At 39.0% G+C, this 20,784-nt stretch overlaps 2 protein-coding genes across 10 annotated transcripts in view; both read left to right on the top strand.

Annotated features, from left to right (window-relative positions):
• The window catches only part of LOC116297395 (UBX domain-containing protein 11), a 40,415-nt gene that overhangs the window by 873 nt on the left and 18,758 nt on the right, over window positions 1-20,784 (top strand). Inside the window, exons 2-11 of one of the 9 annotated variants that reach the window (XM_089038392.1) lie at window positions 4,487-4,592; window positions 12,333-12,570; window positions 13,423-13,478; window positions 13,680-13,734; window positions 14,021-15,298; window positions 16,159-16,214; window positions 16,417-16,491; window positions 16,968-17,074; window positions 19,295-19,349; window positions 20,038-20,111. In XM_089038392.1, the coding sequence (XP_088894518.1) occupies window positions 15,243-15,298; window positions 16,159-16,214; window positions 16,417-16,491; window positions 16,968-17,074; window positions 19,295-19,349; window positions 20,038-20,111 (423 nt within the window). In that variant the 5' untranslated portion in view covers window positions 4,487-4,592; window positions 12,333-12,570; window positions 13,423-13,478; window positions 13,680-13,734; window positions 14,021-15,242. Of the gene's footprint in view, window positions 1-4,333; window positions 4,593-4,644; window positions 5,048-12,332; window positions 12,571-13,422; window positions 15,702-16,158; window positions 16,215-16,416; window positions 16,492-16,967; window positions 17,075-19,294; window positions 19,350-20,037; window positions 20,112-20,784 lie in introns of those variants that run through there. The other 8 variants (XM_089038394.1, XM_089038387.1, XM_089038389.1 and 5 more) reach the window with 8 other exon arrangements.
• LOC116290270 (core alpha-(1,3)-fucosyltransferase-like) lies at window positions 1,146-3,840 on the top strand. Its single transcript, XM_031697276.2, has one exon. The coding sequence runs from the start codon at window positions 1,176-1,178 to the stop codon at window positions 2,331-2,333; it is 1,158 nt and encodes a 385-aa protein (XP_031553136.1). The 5' UTR covers window positions 1,146-1,175; the 3' UTR covers window positions 2,334-3,840.

Below are 20,784 nucleotides of genomic sequence, written 5' to 3'. Positions count from 1 at the left end.
AAATCAATTTTCTCGTTTTTCTCGTAAAATAAGCGATATTTTTAAAAACAAACTACATAGTGGTTCTAGTTAGAATAAGGCCTACCTAAGGTTAGAATATGAGCGAAATCGATTTTTCGACCGTTGCCACGAAATGTTCGATTTTTGCTGACATCCTCTCTTTAATTAGTTATGACGGACGTATTTTAACTTTATTCAGGAAGCCTAAACTCTTGTTAATACTGTCTGAAAAACCCTGTGTCTCGAAAGTGATCTGTTGGACTTATATAAGTGTTATTAACTCAAGTACGAAAATAATGTTTCGACGTATTTTTACATAGAAGACATAAACGATGCATATATCATATATAATAATAATAATAATAACTTTATTTAAGTCTCTATCTTCTAGCCGGGCACAAGTACCCTACTAATCGGGGAGACTATAACATAATACTAGAAATGTAAATGATAATATAAACAGTAAATAAAATTTAAATTTAAATATAAATATAAATATAAATGTAAATATAAATATAAATTTAAATATAAATACATATAAATATATAGGTAGATATAAGTCTATGAAATATAAATATAAATATGATTCCGTTAAAAAAAAATAGATAAATAAATATAGATATAGTTTCGATATTTGTTGAACTCACTCAGTTCTCATAGTAAGAGTAAATAGATAGATTAATATGATTGAAGCGAGTGTTACTTTATCAACTTAGTCAGGTAAGTAAGTAAGTTACTTAATATTCTCTTGATCATATATATTGTTTCACATCGGTGCATCAGTGACAGCAGTCTTAGGTATAACACTAGTAGTGATGTCTATCACCTGGAGACGCCAACTCCCTTCTGGTTATTAGACACATGATTGTGTCGAATTTGAACTTTGGCAACAAACTGGTAAATAATCACCCATGCATAATTATAACAAGTGCACGATTGATTTTCGTCGCCAAAATTTGAATAAACACACCACAATTTGAATAAACAAAAGAAAAAGACACACCAACTTCAAGAAACGTTGTCATCGCCAAAGTAAGGCATAGCAAAGATAAGTGTGCCCCCCCCCCCCCCCCCGCCCCCTGTGCAAGTACATTGTCTGTGCTTCCTGGTTTTAAAAGGATTGGTCTCCCTGTGGTGTGGTCCAGTGTAACTTCCATCGGCAACGAGCAGCCATTATGAATACCTTAAAAAAATTATTTCTTATTTTTACGATTATTGTGGGTCTAGTATGTCTCCTTCTTTTAATTATGACATTTCAAAATTCAAGCCAACCGAGCATAAAAAGTTATAAAGTAACAACATATTTTCCAGTGAAGTCTGACACGAAGCCAAAGAGAGTCCTCATGTACACAACATGGTTTGGAATTTCTCCTTGGCCTGGAGTAAAAGCCAACAGTTATTTTTCTGATGGAAATGGGAACCTATGTCCTGTTAGTAACTGTGTGTTCACATATGACAAGGAAGAGTTAGAAAATAGCGATGCAGTGATCTTCCATGCACGAGATATACCAAGCATCGAAACCATGAGGACTATCTCACTGAACAAGAACCGTCTGAAGCAACGATGGATTTACTATTCGCATGAAAGTCCTTATTATATACTTCACGATCCTACTGCATACAACTATTTCTTCAACTGGACAATGACTTATAGGTATAAGTCTGATATCTTTATGCCTTATAGATATTACAGAAAGATTACACCTGAAGAAAGAATGAAAGTAATCCAAGGTGTTAACTATGCTCAAGCGAAAGACAAGCTTATTGCATGGTCTGTGAGTAACTGTGGAAGAATAAGAGATAAAATAGTCAACAAGCTCCTCAAATATGTTAAGATATCAATCTCTGGGAAGTGTTCAAAGAAATTTAACCAGAATTATAAGTGTAAACGATCCTCACGTCAATGTGAAGTGGACTACAAAAAATCCAAGTTTTACCTTGCATTTGAAAATAGTATGTGTCTAGACTATGTCACTGAAAAATATTGGAGTGCTCCATTTATAAACAATATGGTTCCAATTGTTCTAGGTTCGAATTATGACGAAAAGGTTGCAATACCAGGTTCATTCATAAATGCTTTAGATTTTCCATCAATCAAAGCCTTAGCAAGCTATATTCAGTTTTTAGACAAGAATGACACAGCTTATAATGAATATTTTAAATGGAAAAGTAAGTACACATTTGACGAAAGTTTCTCTTCTGATTGTCAATTGTGTGCCATGCTGCATAATGATAGTCTGCCAGTGAAAATATACAAGAACTTGGATATCTTCTGGGGAAGAAGCACATGTAACCAACGTGCTGAAGATATAAAAAGATTATTAAAAGATTAATAATATCAGTCAGTCAGTCAGTCAGTCAGTCGGTCAGTCAGTCGGTCGGTTAGTCAGTCTCAGTCGGTCAGTCAGTCTCAGTCAGTCAGTCAGTGAGTCAGTCAGTAGTCAGTCGGTCAGTCGGTCAGTCAGTCAGTCAGTCAGTCAGTCAGTCAGTCAGTCAGTCAGTAGTCAGTCAGTCGGTCAGTCAGTCAGTCAGTCAGTCTGTCTGTGTGTCTGTCTTTGCCAGTCAGTCAGTGAAAAAGTTTTATACATCAATGCAGAATTCAGAAAATTGATATGCTATTATCTTTCTCCTTACTTGAATGATGTACAACAGTCAATTTGAACACATTATGCCCATCTTGTATAAGCTACATTGGCTGCCAATTGTTAAATAGAGAATACTCCCATTTCGAGTTCGGCTTTGCTCAGTCTTAGCCTCGATTGTGTACAAATGTGTGCTTTATTAAGGTCCATTGTATAGTAAGGAATATATGAACTAAGAAACAATACAAGTTGATTAAAATGTCACAGGTTTTGGTTGAATAGCTGAATATTATAACCCACAAACAAGACTAAAGCCAAGAGGAGAACTCAAAACTGGAGTATTGTCACTTCAAAATATTACTTTTCACTTACAAGGCTATTAACCTTTAACTGAATAGGTTTCTAAAGATATCACGTAACGTATGTTCAAAAACTGTGCTGTGATGGAAGAAAAGAAAGAAAAACCAACAAAAGGAGAAAAAAAAAAGAAATATAATAACAAAGTAAGAGGCAAAAGCCACTATCAGTTAGAATTTAACACAATAATATCATTTATTTTTCAACAAATATTAACAATGTCACATTAACTTATCCAGGATATTTCATTAAGTAGCTTTTTAGCAATAATTGAAGCCAAATTTGAAGTAATACACTTTGATTTTTTGTTGTAATAAGAACAATTCCACTGATCTTTGAAATATCCTAGAAAAGAGAGCTTCATAACTGATTACCAAGATCCCTCTACACCCAGCCCCTCCATAGATGAAAAATGTTATGGGGGGTGGGGTAGGGTAGAATTGATCTTGGTAGTCAGTTTTACTGAATGTAGATTTTATAAGTTATATAATGTAAATTGTATTTTTTAAATTATTTTCTATTTTTTTCATTAAAAAATAAATTAATAAATAAAGTAGCAAACTTTTTTTGTGGAAAATAGATGCCAAATTTAAAGGTATATTTTTGATAAATTTTTCCAGACCTATTGATAAAAAAAGATATCACTAAATTTTGAATAAAAAATATGTAATAGAAGTCAATATACTTCATAACTGATCACCAAGATCAACTGACCCCCACCCCCTCTGTACATCGAATTTGTAATGCACAGGGGTGAGGTAGGGTAGATTTGATCCTGGTATTCAGTTTTAGATTTGAATATTTGATAGTCAATATATATGTATCATGTTTTAGTTATATTTACAATATATACAGTATTTCTCAAATTATTCTCAATCAATTAAAATATTTCTCAATCAAATTTTTCTTTTCTTTCTTTCTTTTTTTTTTTTGTTGGCTCAGCCCAAGAAAAATTTTCTCTTGCTCAGCCTCTTTTGAATCTATTTCTGACCAAGCGCCGTGGTTTGTTTGGTTGCTCATGATTTTCTGGTGTTTTATTTTTTGTTCTCCAGCACCGTTTCTTTTTTACTTCTGTTTTTTTCTCAACACAAGTGATTATTTTCTCATCCTCATCCTGCATGTCTTGTAGTTTTCTTTTTCCTAGTGTTACATGTTCAGCTACTGGTTGTGGAACTAGAGAAGAAAGATAAAATAGAAGAGAGATGAATAATGAATTAAGTAGAACTCGGTCACTGACATTTTGCCAAAATCATTGTTATACCCAAAAATACAACGGCTCAATTAAGGGAATGAAACGTGACGAGATCTTAATGGGAACACATTTATCTGTATATTATTGCCTCCTTTTGAAAGTTGATTATTTGCTTAAAGTTCTGTCTTTTCTTACTCACCAGGCAGAGGCTCGGGCATTTGCTCACTGTTTGCTTTACTTTCACCAAAAATAGCAACGACTCCAGCCAGGCACAATGGTTCTTTAACCTATATAAAAATAACGAATGATAACATTATTAATTGTCTACATGAAGCGTGTTTTAAAACATTTGTAGACCCAAGATCAAAGTATAAAGGCTCACAAGTTCCACCGTTTTGCAGCGAAAAACATACTTAACGTACTTACCAAATCCATTGACGATGAACGTTGTTCTGGCTCAGGTAAGCATGACTTCTCTGAGCTGTCCTTTGTCATGTTAGACTCAGTTGTATTGCTTGCGTCTTTGCTGACAGTCTTTGTGTCATTTAGAAGCAGTGGCTCAGTTCTAGTGGGCGTAATCATGCTTTGGCTGGACCGTGCGACAATTCTATCACCCGTATTTGCTGTTTTTCCTTCGGCAACTTCTGCGTGAAGTAATGGTTTTGGATTTGGTACGGCTAGACTCAACTGCATGGCGCTGCCGCCACTAGCATTCACGTTCGTCTTTACAGCAACAAGAGGGGTTAGATTGAACTCCTGTGAAGTCCCTTGGCTGGATTGTGAACTGCTGTTATGTTTATGTACATCAGTAACAGTAACCCTTTCTTCAGGTGATGGTTTTGTCTTTTCCAGTGTTCCTGGTATCCACTTTGGGATGCTCTCATTCTTTCCATCCTTTACTGTATTCACATCAACAGTAAGTGATATTGGTTCAAGTCGTTTCGTAGTTACTGAGCTGCGCTTAGCGACGCTTGTATCTTGTACAACATCAGTCTTGACCAACTTGACATTCTTGTTAGCCTCGCTGTCTTTATTGCAATCAACGTCACCACTGTTGCTCACTGACTTGAGTTTTACGTCTGTTTTTCTGCATTCTCCACTAGTAGGCTTTCGTCTTCTGCTGTTAAATTGTCTCAGGCGTTCTATGTTACTCTGCTGATCTTCCTCCAACATTTCATCCAGTTCTCGTTTATGTGACGAAGTGAAGCTTTGGAATGATTTGCGCTTCCCTGTAAGATGGATTAAGAAACAAATTATGATAATTCGTTCAAGAAGTCAAACAAATAAATGGCATGGACATAACAGATATGGTAAAAATGCATGCTTTTTCATGGATAGAGGAGAGAGAGAAGCAAATATGGTACAGTTCTGGTCACCGGCTAGCTTGGGTAACAACATATTTATTCCCAAAATGAAATGAGCTGTTGCTCACAGTTCATTTCATTTTATGAATAGATATGTTTGTACTTCAATATCTATTCATCATCCATTTAGTGCTGTTGTTGTAAATAGAGGTAGCTAGACCGGAAAGAACACTGCTATCGTGACTGAAAACAACGAATGCCTATTTACATTTATAGTGCAGTTAAGGCGCATCTGGGAATTTTTCTAATTTCTTTCTTTTTCATTAAAGACTAAACTTATAATCCATGACTTTTCAATATTATAACATTAAAATGAAATAAATATTAAGATTGTCACATTCTTCTGCTTGAAGGATTTAGGATGTGATGTAATTCTACTTACCAGAATTGGAAGGCTCACTGACTGGAAGTTGTCCATCAGCAGAACCATCGATCTTCACATGTGCAATTTTACTGGGAGTCAAAGCCAAGTTGTTTTTCACTTTTACTGCCACAGGTGATGTGTTCACTGGAACTGCCTTCTCACTTTTCGTCACAGACTGTAATGACATAAGTTCACTCTTCTCTACTTCATGATCATCACAGGAACTTGGTGATTTTGACAAAGCAGCCTTGCTGACTGACTTGAAGGCAACCTTTTTAGCACTGCTTTCTGCCACAGTAGAAACATGTGGTGAGGACACAGCAACCTTTTTCAGTGGGTCAGATTTGCTACCTCGAGTCAATGACTTCAACGAGACCATTCTGCTTTTTCCCACTTTAACAACAGAAAGTGACTTGGATGGAGAGGACTCTTCGAGTGGATCCGCAGTTTTAGATTGTCCCGGTGAGTTTACTGAGTCTTTATTGGGGCTGGTTTCCACTTTAGGAGAAACTGGTTGGGCAGACAATGCAGCTTCTTTCGACAAGTCAATGTTCTTGCATTGTGTGGTTATCGATGATGTTGACGAAACAACTTTGCTTTTAACCAGCCCGGAGCTTTCTTTGCTATCTTCCACATCAAAAGAAACTTGTTTTAAAGATGGTACTGACTTCTTTACTTGATTATCCTTCTTACAACTGTTTTGATTCAAAGGCTTTAAGGAAAGTACCTTGGTATTCTGAACACCAGATTCAGGAACTACAGAATGTATCGACGTGCTTGATGCTTCTGTGTTTCTACGTTTGGGCAAAAGATTCAATAAGACCACCTCGCTGTTTTCCTCAACAGAGGAAACAAGTGGTAAATGCGAAATAGAGTTGCTCATTGAATCTGCCGTTAGACTTGGAGTCGGTGACTTCAAGGGTGCAGGTTTACTGTTTCCCTCTTCAAGAGTAGCCTTGCTTATCTGTTCTGACCTCATAGTTTGATTCATTGGCTTCATGTAGGCCCCTTGATTGCTACCCACGTATGAGTCAGGTGAAAAAGGCTTGCTAATTGGATCCGCCTTCTTGCTTTGTATCACAGACCTCAAGGATATCACTTTACTGCGCTTCTCCTCGACAGAGGAGACAGTTGGTGGTGACGCCATGTAACTGGTTGTTCTCTCAGGTCTCTCACTTTGTGCGAAGGACACACGCTTGTTCGCAGCACCAGACTCAGATGACGTGAATGAAGTTGATTTCCTTAATCCATCCGCGTCTTTACTTTGAGTCCTCGACTTCAAGCGATCCATTTCACTGCCTTTCACATCAGGTTCTTTCTTGTTTCGAGTCCAGGAAACCACCTTACGTTCTTCAGCATCAGATGGAGCAATCGTTATTGATAGATCAGACTTATTCGATGGATGACGTTTTGTATTCCCAGTCAGTGATTTCAAGGATACCACTTCATGTAGTTGCACAGTTTGTGGCAAAGCAGGCACTGGTTTAGTTGAATCAGCGTCGTTTTCATCTTGACTCACTTGGGTTGATATTTGAAGTGTTCTAAACCTGTCACGCTCGATCACCTTAACACGACACAAGAAAGCCGCCAGTCCAGAAGCAGCTTGAGTGGGGTAAGGTTTGCTTCTGTTATTGATAGATTTAGAATGAGAAATGGTTGGCTTGCTTGATGGCTCAGTAGTATTTTTAACTCTCGCCTCCAGACATGCATCTCGAGAATCATTATTTGTGGCTTGGCTTTGTCCTGTCACATTCATCAACGTCTTGTCTACTTTATCCTTTGTCTCGGGGATTGTTTTCAACTCGACTTTTTGTTCATCAGCAAAAGCTTGCTTGGTGACTGTTTCTATCTTATTGTGTGTTTCACTGTCCTTGACTGATTCCCCAGTGGCGCCGCATCCCTCTTCACTGGATGAGATTTGCGCAACGCATTCTTCAGGAATATTGATGTTTCTTTCATTTAGTTGAGATTTTACAGCAGTGATGATTTCTTTAATTGCAAGCTCCTCGTTTTCATCATTGAGATCAAACAAATCATCATCGTGACTTTCAGTTTCACTGCTGGTAGAGTCACTATCTTCACTGACAGGGAATGCAGGTTGTTCCTCCTGTCCAAATGAGAAAGTCAATGTTTTCTTGTTCACAGCTTGTTCTGCTCGTTGGAGTAAAAGGTCAGTAGGCTGTTGGTTTGTATCACAGGATTCATCTGCTTCCGCCTGTACCAGAGAAAATGTCAACTTCTGCTTGTTTTCTCCAAAGAATGACAATTGTTTAGGATCATCTTCTTTTAGGAAACTAAAATCTTTCCAAGAAAGTCCTGATGATACTGTCACTGGTTCCGCTGCTGGAGGCACAAAAAGTTGTTCTGCTTTTTCAAAAGAAAAGACTGATCCCTGCTTACTTTCCCCTAACATTGGCGTTTGCTGGGAATTGTGGTCTTCAAGCCTAAAGCTAAAGGTGTTGAATGGAGAATTTGATGCTATGGTTTTCTGCTGTGAAGTACAAGAAAATACAGTGTTGGTATCCTGCTGTAGCTTTGGCCATGGCTCAACTGCTGATGGAACAATATTTGCAGCTTGGCTTATTGCCGTCTGGACAGGGATTTCAGTCTTCTCCATACAGTTACACTTGGTCCCAAGCGGCATAAGATTCCCTTCTTTAAAGCTGAAGGTGTTATAAGCAAACCATGACTTCACTTTGCTCTGTCTTTCTAGAGAAGGTATGAGTACAGGATTTAAAGGTCTTTCATCCAGTACTGAATAGATTACTCTGTCCTTCCTGGACAAACTTCCTGTAGGCTCGTCATATTCTGGTCGAAAGCTGAAAGTGTTATATGCAAACCAGGATTTCTTGCTTCCTTCTTTCAAACCCCAACTTGGTATTTCAGGATTCAAAGGCCTCTCATCTAGTAGTGAGTAAATGGCGCGTCTACTGATAGCATACTTGGTTGGCAAAGACGCAAGTAAGTTGAGGCTTATTTGTGAGCAATAAGAACAATCTGTGTTATCCTCACATTCCATGAACATGTCTTCGATACTTTCATCGATGTCCATATATAACTCATCAACGTCAATCATCTCGATGTCATACTGATTCTGTTGCGGCATCATCTGAAATGGAGTGTGAATACCCGCGGTTAGAAGACCCTGAGGAGTAATGCTTATCTGGAATGGATTGACGAAACACTGGTGAAGTGGTGTTTGCTGGATTCCCGTGAAAGGAAACACAGGAATATTAGGTGATGAAACATCTTCCATGATGAAGTCGCCATTGCAGTCAAAGTTTCGTATATCAGACAAGGTAAATATAGGTCTTTTCGCCAGGCCTTCGAATGTTTTATCCTGATGGTCTCTTGCGACAAGTGCAGCCTGATCAATCAACTTCTGCTTCAAGTCTTGTGGTAGTACGTCATTATCATAACGTTTGTAGTACCTAGAAAAGTTGTGTCCTGTGAGTGCGCTCGCTATTCTTGACACGGAATTGGGGTTTACAACAGCTTTAAACGAGCCATCGTCTGATAGTAGTACTATTCCCCTTTCCAGAAGGTCGACTGTCTGTGTCATGAGAGCTTGATGCACATCACTAGGATATCTTTGTGAACTGTCTGTATTCAAAGGTGACAGTCTGTTATCTCCCACCAACTTGCCCAGGTCTTGCGCAACAATTTTATCAACTTGGACGTCTTTAGATAACAGCTGATTCTGATTGTCGTCATCAGCATATTTTCTTTTTCGTCTTCTTTGATTAATGCCTCCCAGCGTTACATCCTCGATTACTTTTACATTGTTGTTCACAGACTCTCTTATTTCTTTAATTTCTCTCGTCACAATTTTGGCGATTGTGTTACTTGTTGGCTGAGCATCTTCTTTTGGTGTTGCGTGACACACCGTGCTTACACGGTCAGATGCTTGAACTTGTTCATCAGATGGGACTGCCACAACATTCACTTTATGTTCCTCTACTGAAGAAAATGCCACTCTGCACTCAGTGAGTGTCTGTTCTGCTGCAGTTGGCTTTTCTTCAACAGGGGTCTCTGGGATGGATGCAATGACGTCATCCTGATGCTGAATCCCTTCTGAAGACATCTCGTTGACTGATTCCTGTCGCTGCACACCTTCAGCATTGGTTTGTTGACACTTCTGATAAGTGACATTAACCAGGGGCTTGAGTCTGTCTGTAGATTTTATGGCGACCACCTCTTCTGAGTCCTGTACAAGCTCCACTGATTGAGAAAAAAGTTCGCAGCGTGTGTTCTCAGTTATCGATGTATAGTCTTTAGCTATTACATGACATTCACTCTCAATCACTTCCGATGCTGGAGCTACGCTCTCAGTCGGTACAGGCATGTTGTCATCCACATACGCTTCTCCACGAACCGCAACGGTAACGACTTCTGAAGTCAACGCTAACGGGGAAATTTCAACACCAACGGCTGGCGAATGGTGGAACTCCTGATTTTCATTTCGTTCTTCACCATCTTGATGTGCCAAAACAGATACCAATTCAATTTGAGTGGCCGGCTTTGGTTTTCGTCGGTAACTGTTCTCAGGTCTAACAAAGATATCCTCGTCTAATTCACTGTATGATGACCACTCCCATTGGTCTGAACACTTCTGCCGCTTGTAGCTGTTAGGCGTTGTGTCCATCGTAACCTCACTTTGATTAGGAGCTTGAGTGTTGCTAGTTATTTTATTGTTGTTTCCATCAGTAACAGCGGTTTCAACCTCAGCTTCTGAAGCATTTGCTACGTCTGATGGCAGATGATAGATCTCGTGCAACACGGCCAAAAAGTGATGTGATGGTGTTGGCAAAACCTTTACTGAGGATACTCTCTCTGCGCAGTGATCTTCTCCTTCTCTTTTAACCACCTTTCCAAAGAATATTTCTGCCCCTCTTAAGGTTTCTTCAGACTTCCCTGAAGACACGTCTGAGGCAACTGAGCTGGCATCTTGACGAGAGATCGAGGCGAAGTTTGAACAGACAGGATGTTTTTCATCTGTTTCCTCTTGAGCCTCGTCTAAGAGTTTTGGTTCTTGTTCTTCTACTTGCTGTGTTTCTTGGTGAGCCACATCATGCGACATCTTGTAATTGTCACAGTCAACAGGCTGAACCTCTGGTGTAGCAGCGTCTTGCACAGCTAAGGGCTGAAGTGGCATAATTGCGAGTGCATTAGCAATTGATCCGATTGGTAGTTGCAGATCAATCTCTCTTACGCCATTAGCAATGGCCTCGAAGTTCAAGATGGTAAAATTCACTTCAACGATGCATTCCGGTCTGAATACTACACACAAATGAGCTGTAACGTCACAGATCCCTGGTAGTTGAAGGCGCAGCTCTGTTACACTACGCTGAGGAGAAATGGCCAATGACTCCAACGCTTCCTGGTTATTTTCAGCAACTCGCACCTCAAGAGAGTCTTCAGGAAGGTTTTCTTGGTCAATAACCACCACTTCTTGATCATCCATAGTTTGGACTGCAGATATCGCGTCATGAGTTATGGACTCGGACATCTGGCTTAAAGTTGGTGCCTCAGTTGATGTCTCATGATTGTCACAACCACCATCCTGCACCATTAGGGATTCTTCTGGCTGATTGACCAGAACGTCATGAAGATCCAAAGTCGGAACGTCAGTTGCTTTGTCAATATTCTCGCCCTCAGCAGCCTGAACCTCATGATCTTCTTCTTGCTGTGTTTCCTGATGGGAGACATCGAGGGCCATCATCTCGTAATTGCAGCAGTCAAAAGCCTGAACCTCTGATGCAGCTGAGTACTGAAGTGGTATGACTCCAAGTGAGTTAGCAATTGCTTCGATTGGTAGTTGCAGATCAATCTCTCTTACGCCATCAGCAATGGCTTCGAAGTTCAAGTTGGTACAATCTACTTCAACGATACATTCCGGTCTGAATATTACACATACGTGAGCTGTGACTTCACAGATCCCTGGTAGTTGAAGGCGCAGCTCTAATTCAGCTCGACTAGGCTGAGATGGAATGGCCATCAATTCTTGGTCATATTTCAACTCGATATTGTCACAAGCATCATCATGCACCTCAATGGGTTCTTTTAGGTCTGGTTGGCTGACCACAATTTCTTGATGTTCTAAAGCTGGTACGTCAATTGTTTCTTGGTGAGTGACACCAAGCGCCATCTCGTAATTGTCACAGCCAACAGGATCAACCTCTGATGTAGCAGCTACTTGCACAGCTGAAGACTGAGATGCCATGATTGCATTTGTATAAGCAATTGATCGGGTTGGTAGTGGCAAACCAATCTCTCTCATACCATCAGAAATGGCCTCGAAGTTCAAGATGGTACAATCCACTTCAACGATACATTCCGGTCTGAATACAATGCACAAACGAGCTGCAATGTCACAGATCTCTGGTAGTTGAAGGCGCAGCTCTACTTCAGCTTTACGGACTTGATCATGAGGTAGAATGGCCATTGATTCCTCTACTTTTTCTTGGTTGCAGCTAGTGGTGGCTTCCAATAAGCTGCACGGGAAGAACAGCTCTTGAACACTCACGGGCACAATCGCAGTGCATGGGATGCTCACAGTGGGCTTTGCTGTATCTGTGTGTTTTCCCGTCAGGTCAAACAGACTCACTTGTCTCCAGCTCCATCCAAAGAGGCAGGATCTCATTTTGTCTATGATGTCACGCAGTTTCATGCTGCTTACAGCGGAGAGTATCGTGGACGCAGGTCCTGATGGTAAGTCTGCCTGGTTGTTCTCCACAAGTGTGGTGATTGGTGTTTCTGTTTCTTGTACAGCTGTTATTATAAATCGAGATGTAGACATCAAAATAACGTGTGATGTATACCACGCACGTTTCACACGACTTGCACTGATAGATCACGTGTCTATTTCCCGCCATATTTCAAGGCACAGTTTGTATTTTCAAATAAAAAATACAATTCCAAATACAAATGAGCTAAACAACGTAAAATTAGAGGCATAAAAAACACAACCGGCTGTTACACTATGCTGACTTTTTTAATTTAAATTTTCTTTTATTGTAACGGACGTTTATATAGAGCATTCATCATGGTTAAGCGTTTGCTTTCAAGCAGGAAACAGAACATTGATCTACCAGCACGAGTCACGTTTTCTAATAGCGCTTTGCTTAAGTATATACTATTTCATTATTTGTCATCAATAGACCATAAATTAAGGACATGGTCTCTTGTCTTCGTACAACCAAAGTAGGTTTCAGCCTGTTAATCGAGGGAGTCCAGCTTTGGTCACGGTTTGATTTAAATTTTACGTCCACTTCTTAAAGTTAAATGTATATGGATTTTAACTGCAAAAAGTTTCTTAATCTCTTCATTTTAAAATCAATCTTTTTCAATCCTATTATTGTGCAATGACTAAGGTTTTTGGCTTTGCTCTGCAATTTTTTCTAGCTGGCGACAAGAACGTCACGCTTTGTGCAGTATAATAAATTCTCCAAAACTTACACCCGTATGCAAATCTCTGCTTTTGCTATCGTTTGAAAAATAAATACCTGTATTTTTAGAAATGATGTCTAAACATTGATATAAGTTCATTTATTTTTTATTTAGAATAAGGAACAATTGCAGAGATTTCCTAGGCCGATGGAGGGATCTAAAGGCTCGCGGTACATTTTACTCATCTAAATTTAATTCAAAAATGCTCCTACGCGCAAAGTATTCACTTTCTCGAGAGTACATATAGACTGCCAGCATGCAAGAATCTTCCGGGAAAATGATCCGAAAAGAATTAAGAAAAAGAGGAATGGAATATTCCCCGTTCATTTTATTCCTTTTCTCATTTCTTTCCTCTCTTATTTTCCCTATAGATTCTTGCATCGTCAGTCTACATTAACAATTATCAGGACTGTTTACTTGCGTGTGGTAAGTTAAGTAGACAAGAGAACAACTTAAGAAAGTCTATTTGACTTTTTAAAAAATTTATTATCATACTATTCATGCAAGTTAATATTTAATATTTCTTGGTTGTTTTTGTCTTTGTTTTTAGTCCTCTCGATCTCTTTCTTCTTCTTCTTCTTCTAATTTTTGATTTTTTTCCGGCGCGCTTTTACGCTTTTTCTCCTCACGCGCGTCAAGAATCCGCTTTATTCATATTCAAGTCTCGCTCCAAATTAAATGTATTACAGCTTATTTTCTAATAATTTTAAAGCAAAAAGGAAACTACTTACAGTTGCCATAGAGCATGGTTGCTTGAGTGGAGATGTGTTCCATGCATGCTGTGGTCGAGACATGAAGAGTCTCGTCGTGGCTCACGGCGCACGGTTCTTGTAAGACAGTCTTTGGTCTTCCTGACTGTTCTTGTAGATTTAACATCTTTGCAATGTTAACGGCAAACTTTAACGAAAAGAAAAACAAAACAATTGTGAATAAATAGCTTTTTGTACCTTAGTAAAACAAGTTCACTTTTCTTTAGTTTCGTACCTGATCTCTTGCCTTGAGTTGCCTGTATTTTCCTCAGCCTCGCGAGAGATTTGCTCTCCCGCGAGTGGGTGTTGACTTCTTTTTTCTTCTACTAATTTAAATGATCTTTCAAAACGACGTACAAATATTTATTTCTTTGGGTTTCGCGTGAGCTTGGAAGGCTTTTCTAGCTTTCTAAATACTTTTTTCGCGCTAAGTTGCTCGTAAAGCTTTCCTACTGGAAATCATTTACGAACTGGGAAAAAAGAAAAAGTTGATTCTTTTTATTACGCGGAATAGTACGTCACAAACAAATCATTTTTACTTTAGCCAATCAGAATCAAGAACGATAGAGCGCGCAGTTCGAAAAATGACGTCACAATACGAGCCTGCGGTCGAGTTGAATTCTTACAGCGGCTTTCATGGTTACCAACCTGTTCCCAGTTTCTTCTCTACCTTTGGGTAGGATAGACATTGGGAAAGAATTTGTCCAAAGACCACAGGGTTCCCAAAAAGCATTTAGACGTTCCATGATCTTTTCTAGATACACTGTACATTAGCAATACTAGATTTCCATTATTAGGAACTATAATTTTTCTTTCGTTTTGTCTTAATTCGTTATAACGTTGGCGGTATCTGAATGTCGGATTTTACTGTGGTTTTGCTTTGAAGTTTCGCCAACTGGGCTGGGCTACCTGTGGAAAGATTCAAATTCAAAATGGCGGTCTTGCAGACAAAAGTTTGTCAACACAACCAAATCTTAGCTTAAAATTCCCTCTTAATAATTTAGTTTTCTGGAGTCATGTTTAGCTAAACGAAATCTAACTAAGATATCAACTTTCCAGCTCGCCACAAATAATCTTTAAGCATCCGGATAAATAATTATTTACAAATTTTGGCTTCTTTTGGATTTTGTGGTTTCTTGTCAAATGCTCTCTCTTCGCGCGGGTCGTTGTCGTGAAGTCTAAACGATGAGTTCACCTCTTTCAAGCTTGAAGAAGGGAAAAAGAACGCCTCTTAATCCAAGGTAAGAACAAACAAGTTTAGTTTTAAGCATATGATGAAAAGACATGAATTCAAAATATTTTTACTTCATTTGCCAAGGAAAGCCAAGCTCTAGATCAGCATTCTCAGTCGTCATGGTGATCAATGGATTGCTATCATATATATTCCGGAAGAAAATTTTTCTGTCTTTTAGATATACTAACTAACAGATGATATTAAAAGTTTCTATCTATAACTGCTCAGCCAATGGTTTATCTTTCATCAGGAATTGAACAGATTTATTTTCTATTTCCAAAAGGTCAATACAGTACCCAATAAAATGTACGAATATATTTTTTCATAGTAATTTTACGCAAGTGAATATGATAAATCTGGCATGCTCATTGGTTACAATTTACATCTTATGCTGCTATATTTATCTACAGGTAAATATAGCACACACACTCATGCTCGTTTGCTGATTTGTGCCGCTTGCAGAAGTAAATAACATTCGCTTGTGTTAAAAAAACTAAAACAATTATTCACCTCAGGCTCAATAAATATCGGGGAATACTTACCTCGCCGCTTGAAGACTTGCGTCGTACATCTCAGTATATATTCCCCTGAGTCTTATCTGGGTGGGCATGGCAAATAATGATTTTTACCCTAAAAGGTAACAATTATCTAAGTATCTTATCTAAGTGGTTTCTGAATGCCTCAAAAACACCCAGAGAGGTAATAGCCTACTCTTTGATAGTGTTTTTAGATTTGTGACACCCTAAGAGGTATCAAGTTTCAGATCTGGAACCCTAAGAAGTACGACGAGCATCACAGCCCCTTTTCCATGATTTGAGTTCCCCACTTCCCCCAAAGATTTGTAAATGTTTTTTTTTTTCACTGCAGGCAGCCACGTGCACCATTCAGATATGAAACAGAATATGATGATGACCACACAACAGGTATGTAGGTATAGAAGAAAATGTTCCAATATGGTTGAATTATCAAAACTATTCTGTTCGTGAGTAAGTAAGTAAGTAAACTCTTTATTTACTGAGGGTAGCACTAAATAGCAATATGCTAACAAACCTATGGCCCTCAATTCTCGATTTCTTCATTCTGTTGAATGTCTTATGCTGTTTTCTTATGTATATAATGTACCAGAACTGCTGGATGAACTACCAAGTGATTTCCTTAGAAGGGATGTTCTTTCTAAGTTACCAAGAGGTACTCACAAAGGTACAGTATGAAGTTTGCTCTTCCTCACCTGAGACAGTAAAGTTTTTTGTGTATCTTCCTGAATTATGGGATTTTGTTCAGGTTCTCTAGCTTTCATCCCTGCACAACCTATCCTGTGATTAAACCATTCCCTGACTTACATCAGCCCAGAGGTTGTGACAGGGCTAGATCTGTGAATAAGGCATGCCCTGATTTAGATCAGCCCAGAGGTTGTTTCAGGGTTTGATCTGTGAGTTAACCACGCCCTGACGTAGATCAGCCCAGAGGCTGTTTAAGGGTTAGATCTGCGAGTTAGCCATGCCATAATTGTAGATCTGCCCAGAGGTTGATTCAGGGTTCAATAAAATTCATACAGTATTTTATTAGATTACACAATAAGATATTGGGCTATCTTTGCCTAACACTTGTCAGATAGATGTACATGTACCAAGTGACACAATAATGTTGGATTCTAATATATTATAATCATATTATAGGTTCATCATCTGCACCAAATGACCATGAGTTGATGAGTGCCATGGCAGGACGGCTTGCTCAAGCTGAGGCTGAACTAAAAAACACTAAAAGGGAACTTATAGACAAGGTAAAACAGTCTAACATGGCTCTACATCATAGGAACAAGTGTTGCTTGGGGTGCCTTTCATGAAGTCAAACCGATCGGTACATGATGTCAGTTTTCAAAATAATGTTACTCATCAGTTCTAAGAACTGGTTTGGGCCGTGCATTGGTCTAGTTTTAATAACTGACAGTAACCATTTGAAAACTGGCCTCTCATGCCGATCGGTTCCCTTAGTTGCACCCTTAGTTGGCGAGTTCACTGCCTGCAAAAAGCTCTGTTGCAAAAGGCAATTTTTCTTGCAACTTGCAATACTACTGCATTATGTTGCAAGTTGCAGTAGACATTGCACATGTAACAAGGCCCCTCTCTGCAACTGGTAATGCAATAATGCAGGTTGCAGAAAATGTTGAATAACCTGCTAATTTTTGCGCTGTTGCGAAGCAACTTGCAGCGTGTTGCAACATCTATTTTTGTGACAAATCCAACATTTTTACTGTGAGCATCAGAAACTGCTGACATATCCGGTTTTATGGCAAACCAATAAAGCATTGCATTTGGAAGCTGCAAAGAGAGTTGTGCATGCCTAATAGCTCACCTGCAACGTGCAATGCTCTGCTTTTGTCAGTATTGCAAGTTGCAAGAAAAAATGCCTAATGTAACAGGGCCTTACGCGGCAGGTTTATAGTTTGATTTTAGATTGAAACATGAAGCATGACCTCCGACTAAGAAAATGTGATAATTTCATATTTTAGCCAGAAAATATAAATTTAAGCACACAAATTCTTTAAAAAAATAAATAAAAAATAATGGGATTAACAGTGGATTCCACAGAGTGGCTCTTCTTCCACTGGATTCCAATTGGAATTTAGAAGTTGATTTTTGCAGAGGGAGGAAAACCGGAGAACCCGGAAAACCCTCGATGCACAGGAGAGAACCAACAAACAACTCTACTCACATACTACACAGGAGAGAACCAACAAACAACTCTACTCACATACTACACAGGAGAGAACCAACAAACAACTCTACTCACATACAACACCGAGCTCATTGGGACTCAAACCCAGGTTGCATTGATGAGAGGCGAGCGCTCTCACCGCTACGCTACACGTGCAACAACATTTTTTTGGACTAGGTGTGCATTGTATTACAATATATACTTAAAGAAAAAGTGGTCCTAATATTGCACAGTCAGGGTAGACATGTGACTGCTTGTGCAATCCAGTAAGGACCAAAACTAATTATAGAAGTTAATTGTGAGGGTATTATTAAGAATGATCAAGACCTTCTTTTCCTACTTCTGACAAATTGAATGACTTGTTTTGAGTATAATGTACGATAACTGCAGGTTGCCCCAAATACATGCACACCTGGGGCCCGTTGTACGAAGTGTGGATAGTGCTATGTGATGGATAAATTTTACTGTATGCAGTGGATAAATTTATTGGATAATAAGTTATTATAGTATAACAAATAATATTAAGTTAATTATAATACTAAATTAATAATTCTTAATATTAATAATATATAACGCGTCAATATACATAATCATGTGAATCATAAATTGTAAATATCTTTTATTGTTTATTATTGTAAAAGTGTTGTAAATTTAATAAATAATATCTTTAACAATACAATATTGGATAACAGCGTGGACTTATCCACTGGATAAGGATTTATTTATCAGATAGCGCTATCCATCCTTTGTACAACCTGGCCTTGTATTGTTTGTATATTGGCAATTGGTCAGATACTCCCCTATATTCGCTATACGGGTATGTGCCGCCAAACAGGGTATTGTTTTCAGCGATTCTACTCTGGGACAGGGTATATAAAATTACGCTTGCTCTGGAACAGGGTATATAAAATCACGCTCGCTCTGGGACAGGGTATATGAAATCATGCTCTCTCTCTCTGGAACAGGGTACATATTTTTGCAATACTGGAACAGGGTATGGTTTTCAGCGATATTGCTCTGGAACAGGGTATGAATTTCAGTGGTTTTACTCTGGAACAGGGTCATGGTTCAGGGCTACCCTAAACGGGCAAGAGTACCCCCCCCCCCCCCAAGGGTTTGGATGACCATGTCTGTTGATGACCATGTTCACTCACCAATGCTACAGTTTCACGTTCTCTGTTGCTCAGGGTCAGCCTTGATATTGTGCAGAATATTCACGTTCCAATGAAGGTCTGTGAAATTTGAAATTGTTTGTATTGTTGAAGTATGTTTTAATCTTTCCCAGGACAGAAAGATGAAGATTTTACAAGAAAAAGTTCACCTTCTTGAAAAAGCCAGAGGTAAATAGAGGATACAGTTTTCATAGTATTCATGGTTCTGACTCCCCGTACAGTAGTTACTATTGCTAGATGTCCCACAAAGTCAATAAACTACTCTGCTACAATATCTAAGAATTTAAGACTGTGATCCCAGAATATTCGGGTTATAAATTGTTCTACTGTTCACTCACCTGTGAAAATATAAAAAAATGCCTCGTAATCCCTGTAGTACTCTTTAAAACAGATATTGTACTGCGTATTTGTTTGTGGGACAAGATTGTAGTTCTGCTAGGAAAACTGCTGCCTCGTAATCCCTGTAGTACTCTTTAAAGCAGATACTGTACTGCGTAGTTGTTTGTGGGACAAGATTGTAGTTCTACTAGGAAAACTGCTGCCTCGTAATCCCTGTAGTACTCTTTAAAGCAGATACTGTACTGCGTAGTTGTTTGTGGGACAAAATTTCAGTTCTGCTAGGAAAACTGCTGCAGTGGTTTTTGCTGTTGTTCGCTATTGGTTTATTTTGAGAAGTAGCGTTTGGGGCGAGAGAAGAGGTATGACCACCAAGCTGGTCAACATGTCACCAGCGACGGCACCAGCGACCGACCAGGCATTATTTCTAGCCCTGTCATCTTTCCTTTCTTTCTCTATATTGCAATATTCAGAATCATGAATATAAAGTAACGCTTTTTATTTTTTTGCCATAACCCAGGATATAACTCTGGTACAATTGGAGACTTGGAGAAAAACTGTCAAGCACTGCAGTCTCAAGTCCATGATATGGAGGTACAGTTATATAAAACTTTAGTCACTATAATAGGTGAAACTCACAGATCAAACCCTGAAACAACCTCTGGGCTGATCTAAGTCAGGGCATGGCTAACTCACAGATCAAACCCTGAAACAACCTCTGGGCTGTTCTAAGTCAGGGCATGGCTAACTCTCAGATCAAACCCTGAAGCAACCTCTGGGCTGTTCTAAGTCAGGGCATGGCTAACTCTCAGATAGAACCCTAAGACAACCTCTGGGCTGATCTAAGTCAGGGCATGGCTAACTCACAGATCAAACCCTGTGTTGTGGAACTGACGACAGAAAACGCCTTTTACAACTCAACAACTTTACTTGAGACGTTGACTTCATTACAAACATGTCAGCACGAAATTCGATTCCTTAAGGGGTTACAATTTATTCCCCACCCGGGGAGGGTACTAATATCCTAGTCTCTTGGGGCTTCGTACCACTCGTCCTCCTTTCGTAACGTATTGGGCTGTAACATCTTCCCCACCTTGTCCACTCTGGGGGACAATATCAGATTCACTCTCACTTGAATTACGAGATTGTTCGCAAGCCGTTTCCCCACCATTCGGAGAAAAGTCCCTTTCCTTGTACTCCTGTTGAAGACTTGATTCAACTTCTAGCTTGTGTAAACGCTGTACTGGTCTGTGTATAATATTCTTCT

The sequence above is a fragment of the Actinia tenebrosa genome, unplaced genomic scaffold (genome assembly GCF_029948245.1).
Source record: "Actinia tenebrosa isolate PJP-AT-01 unplaced genomic scaffold, QUT_ActTen_1.0 PGA_scaffold5__44_contigs__length_20552954, whole genome shotgun sequence".
Lineage (NCBI taxonomy): Eukaryota > Metazoa > Cnidaria > Anthozoa > Actiniaria > Actiniidae > Actinia > Actinia tenebrosa.
The sequence above is the reverse complement of the archived record's forward strand: the minus strand, read 5'-3'. Positions and strand labels throughout refer to the sequence as shown.

Excerpts from the sequence above, each read along its gene's own strand:
- LOC116290270 (XM_031697276.2), top strand. The coding sequence starts at position 1,176 with ATGAATACCTTAAAAAAATTATTTCTTATTTTTACGATTATTGTGGGT.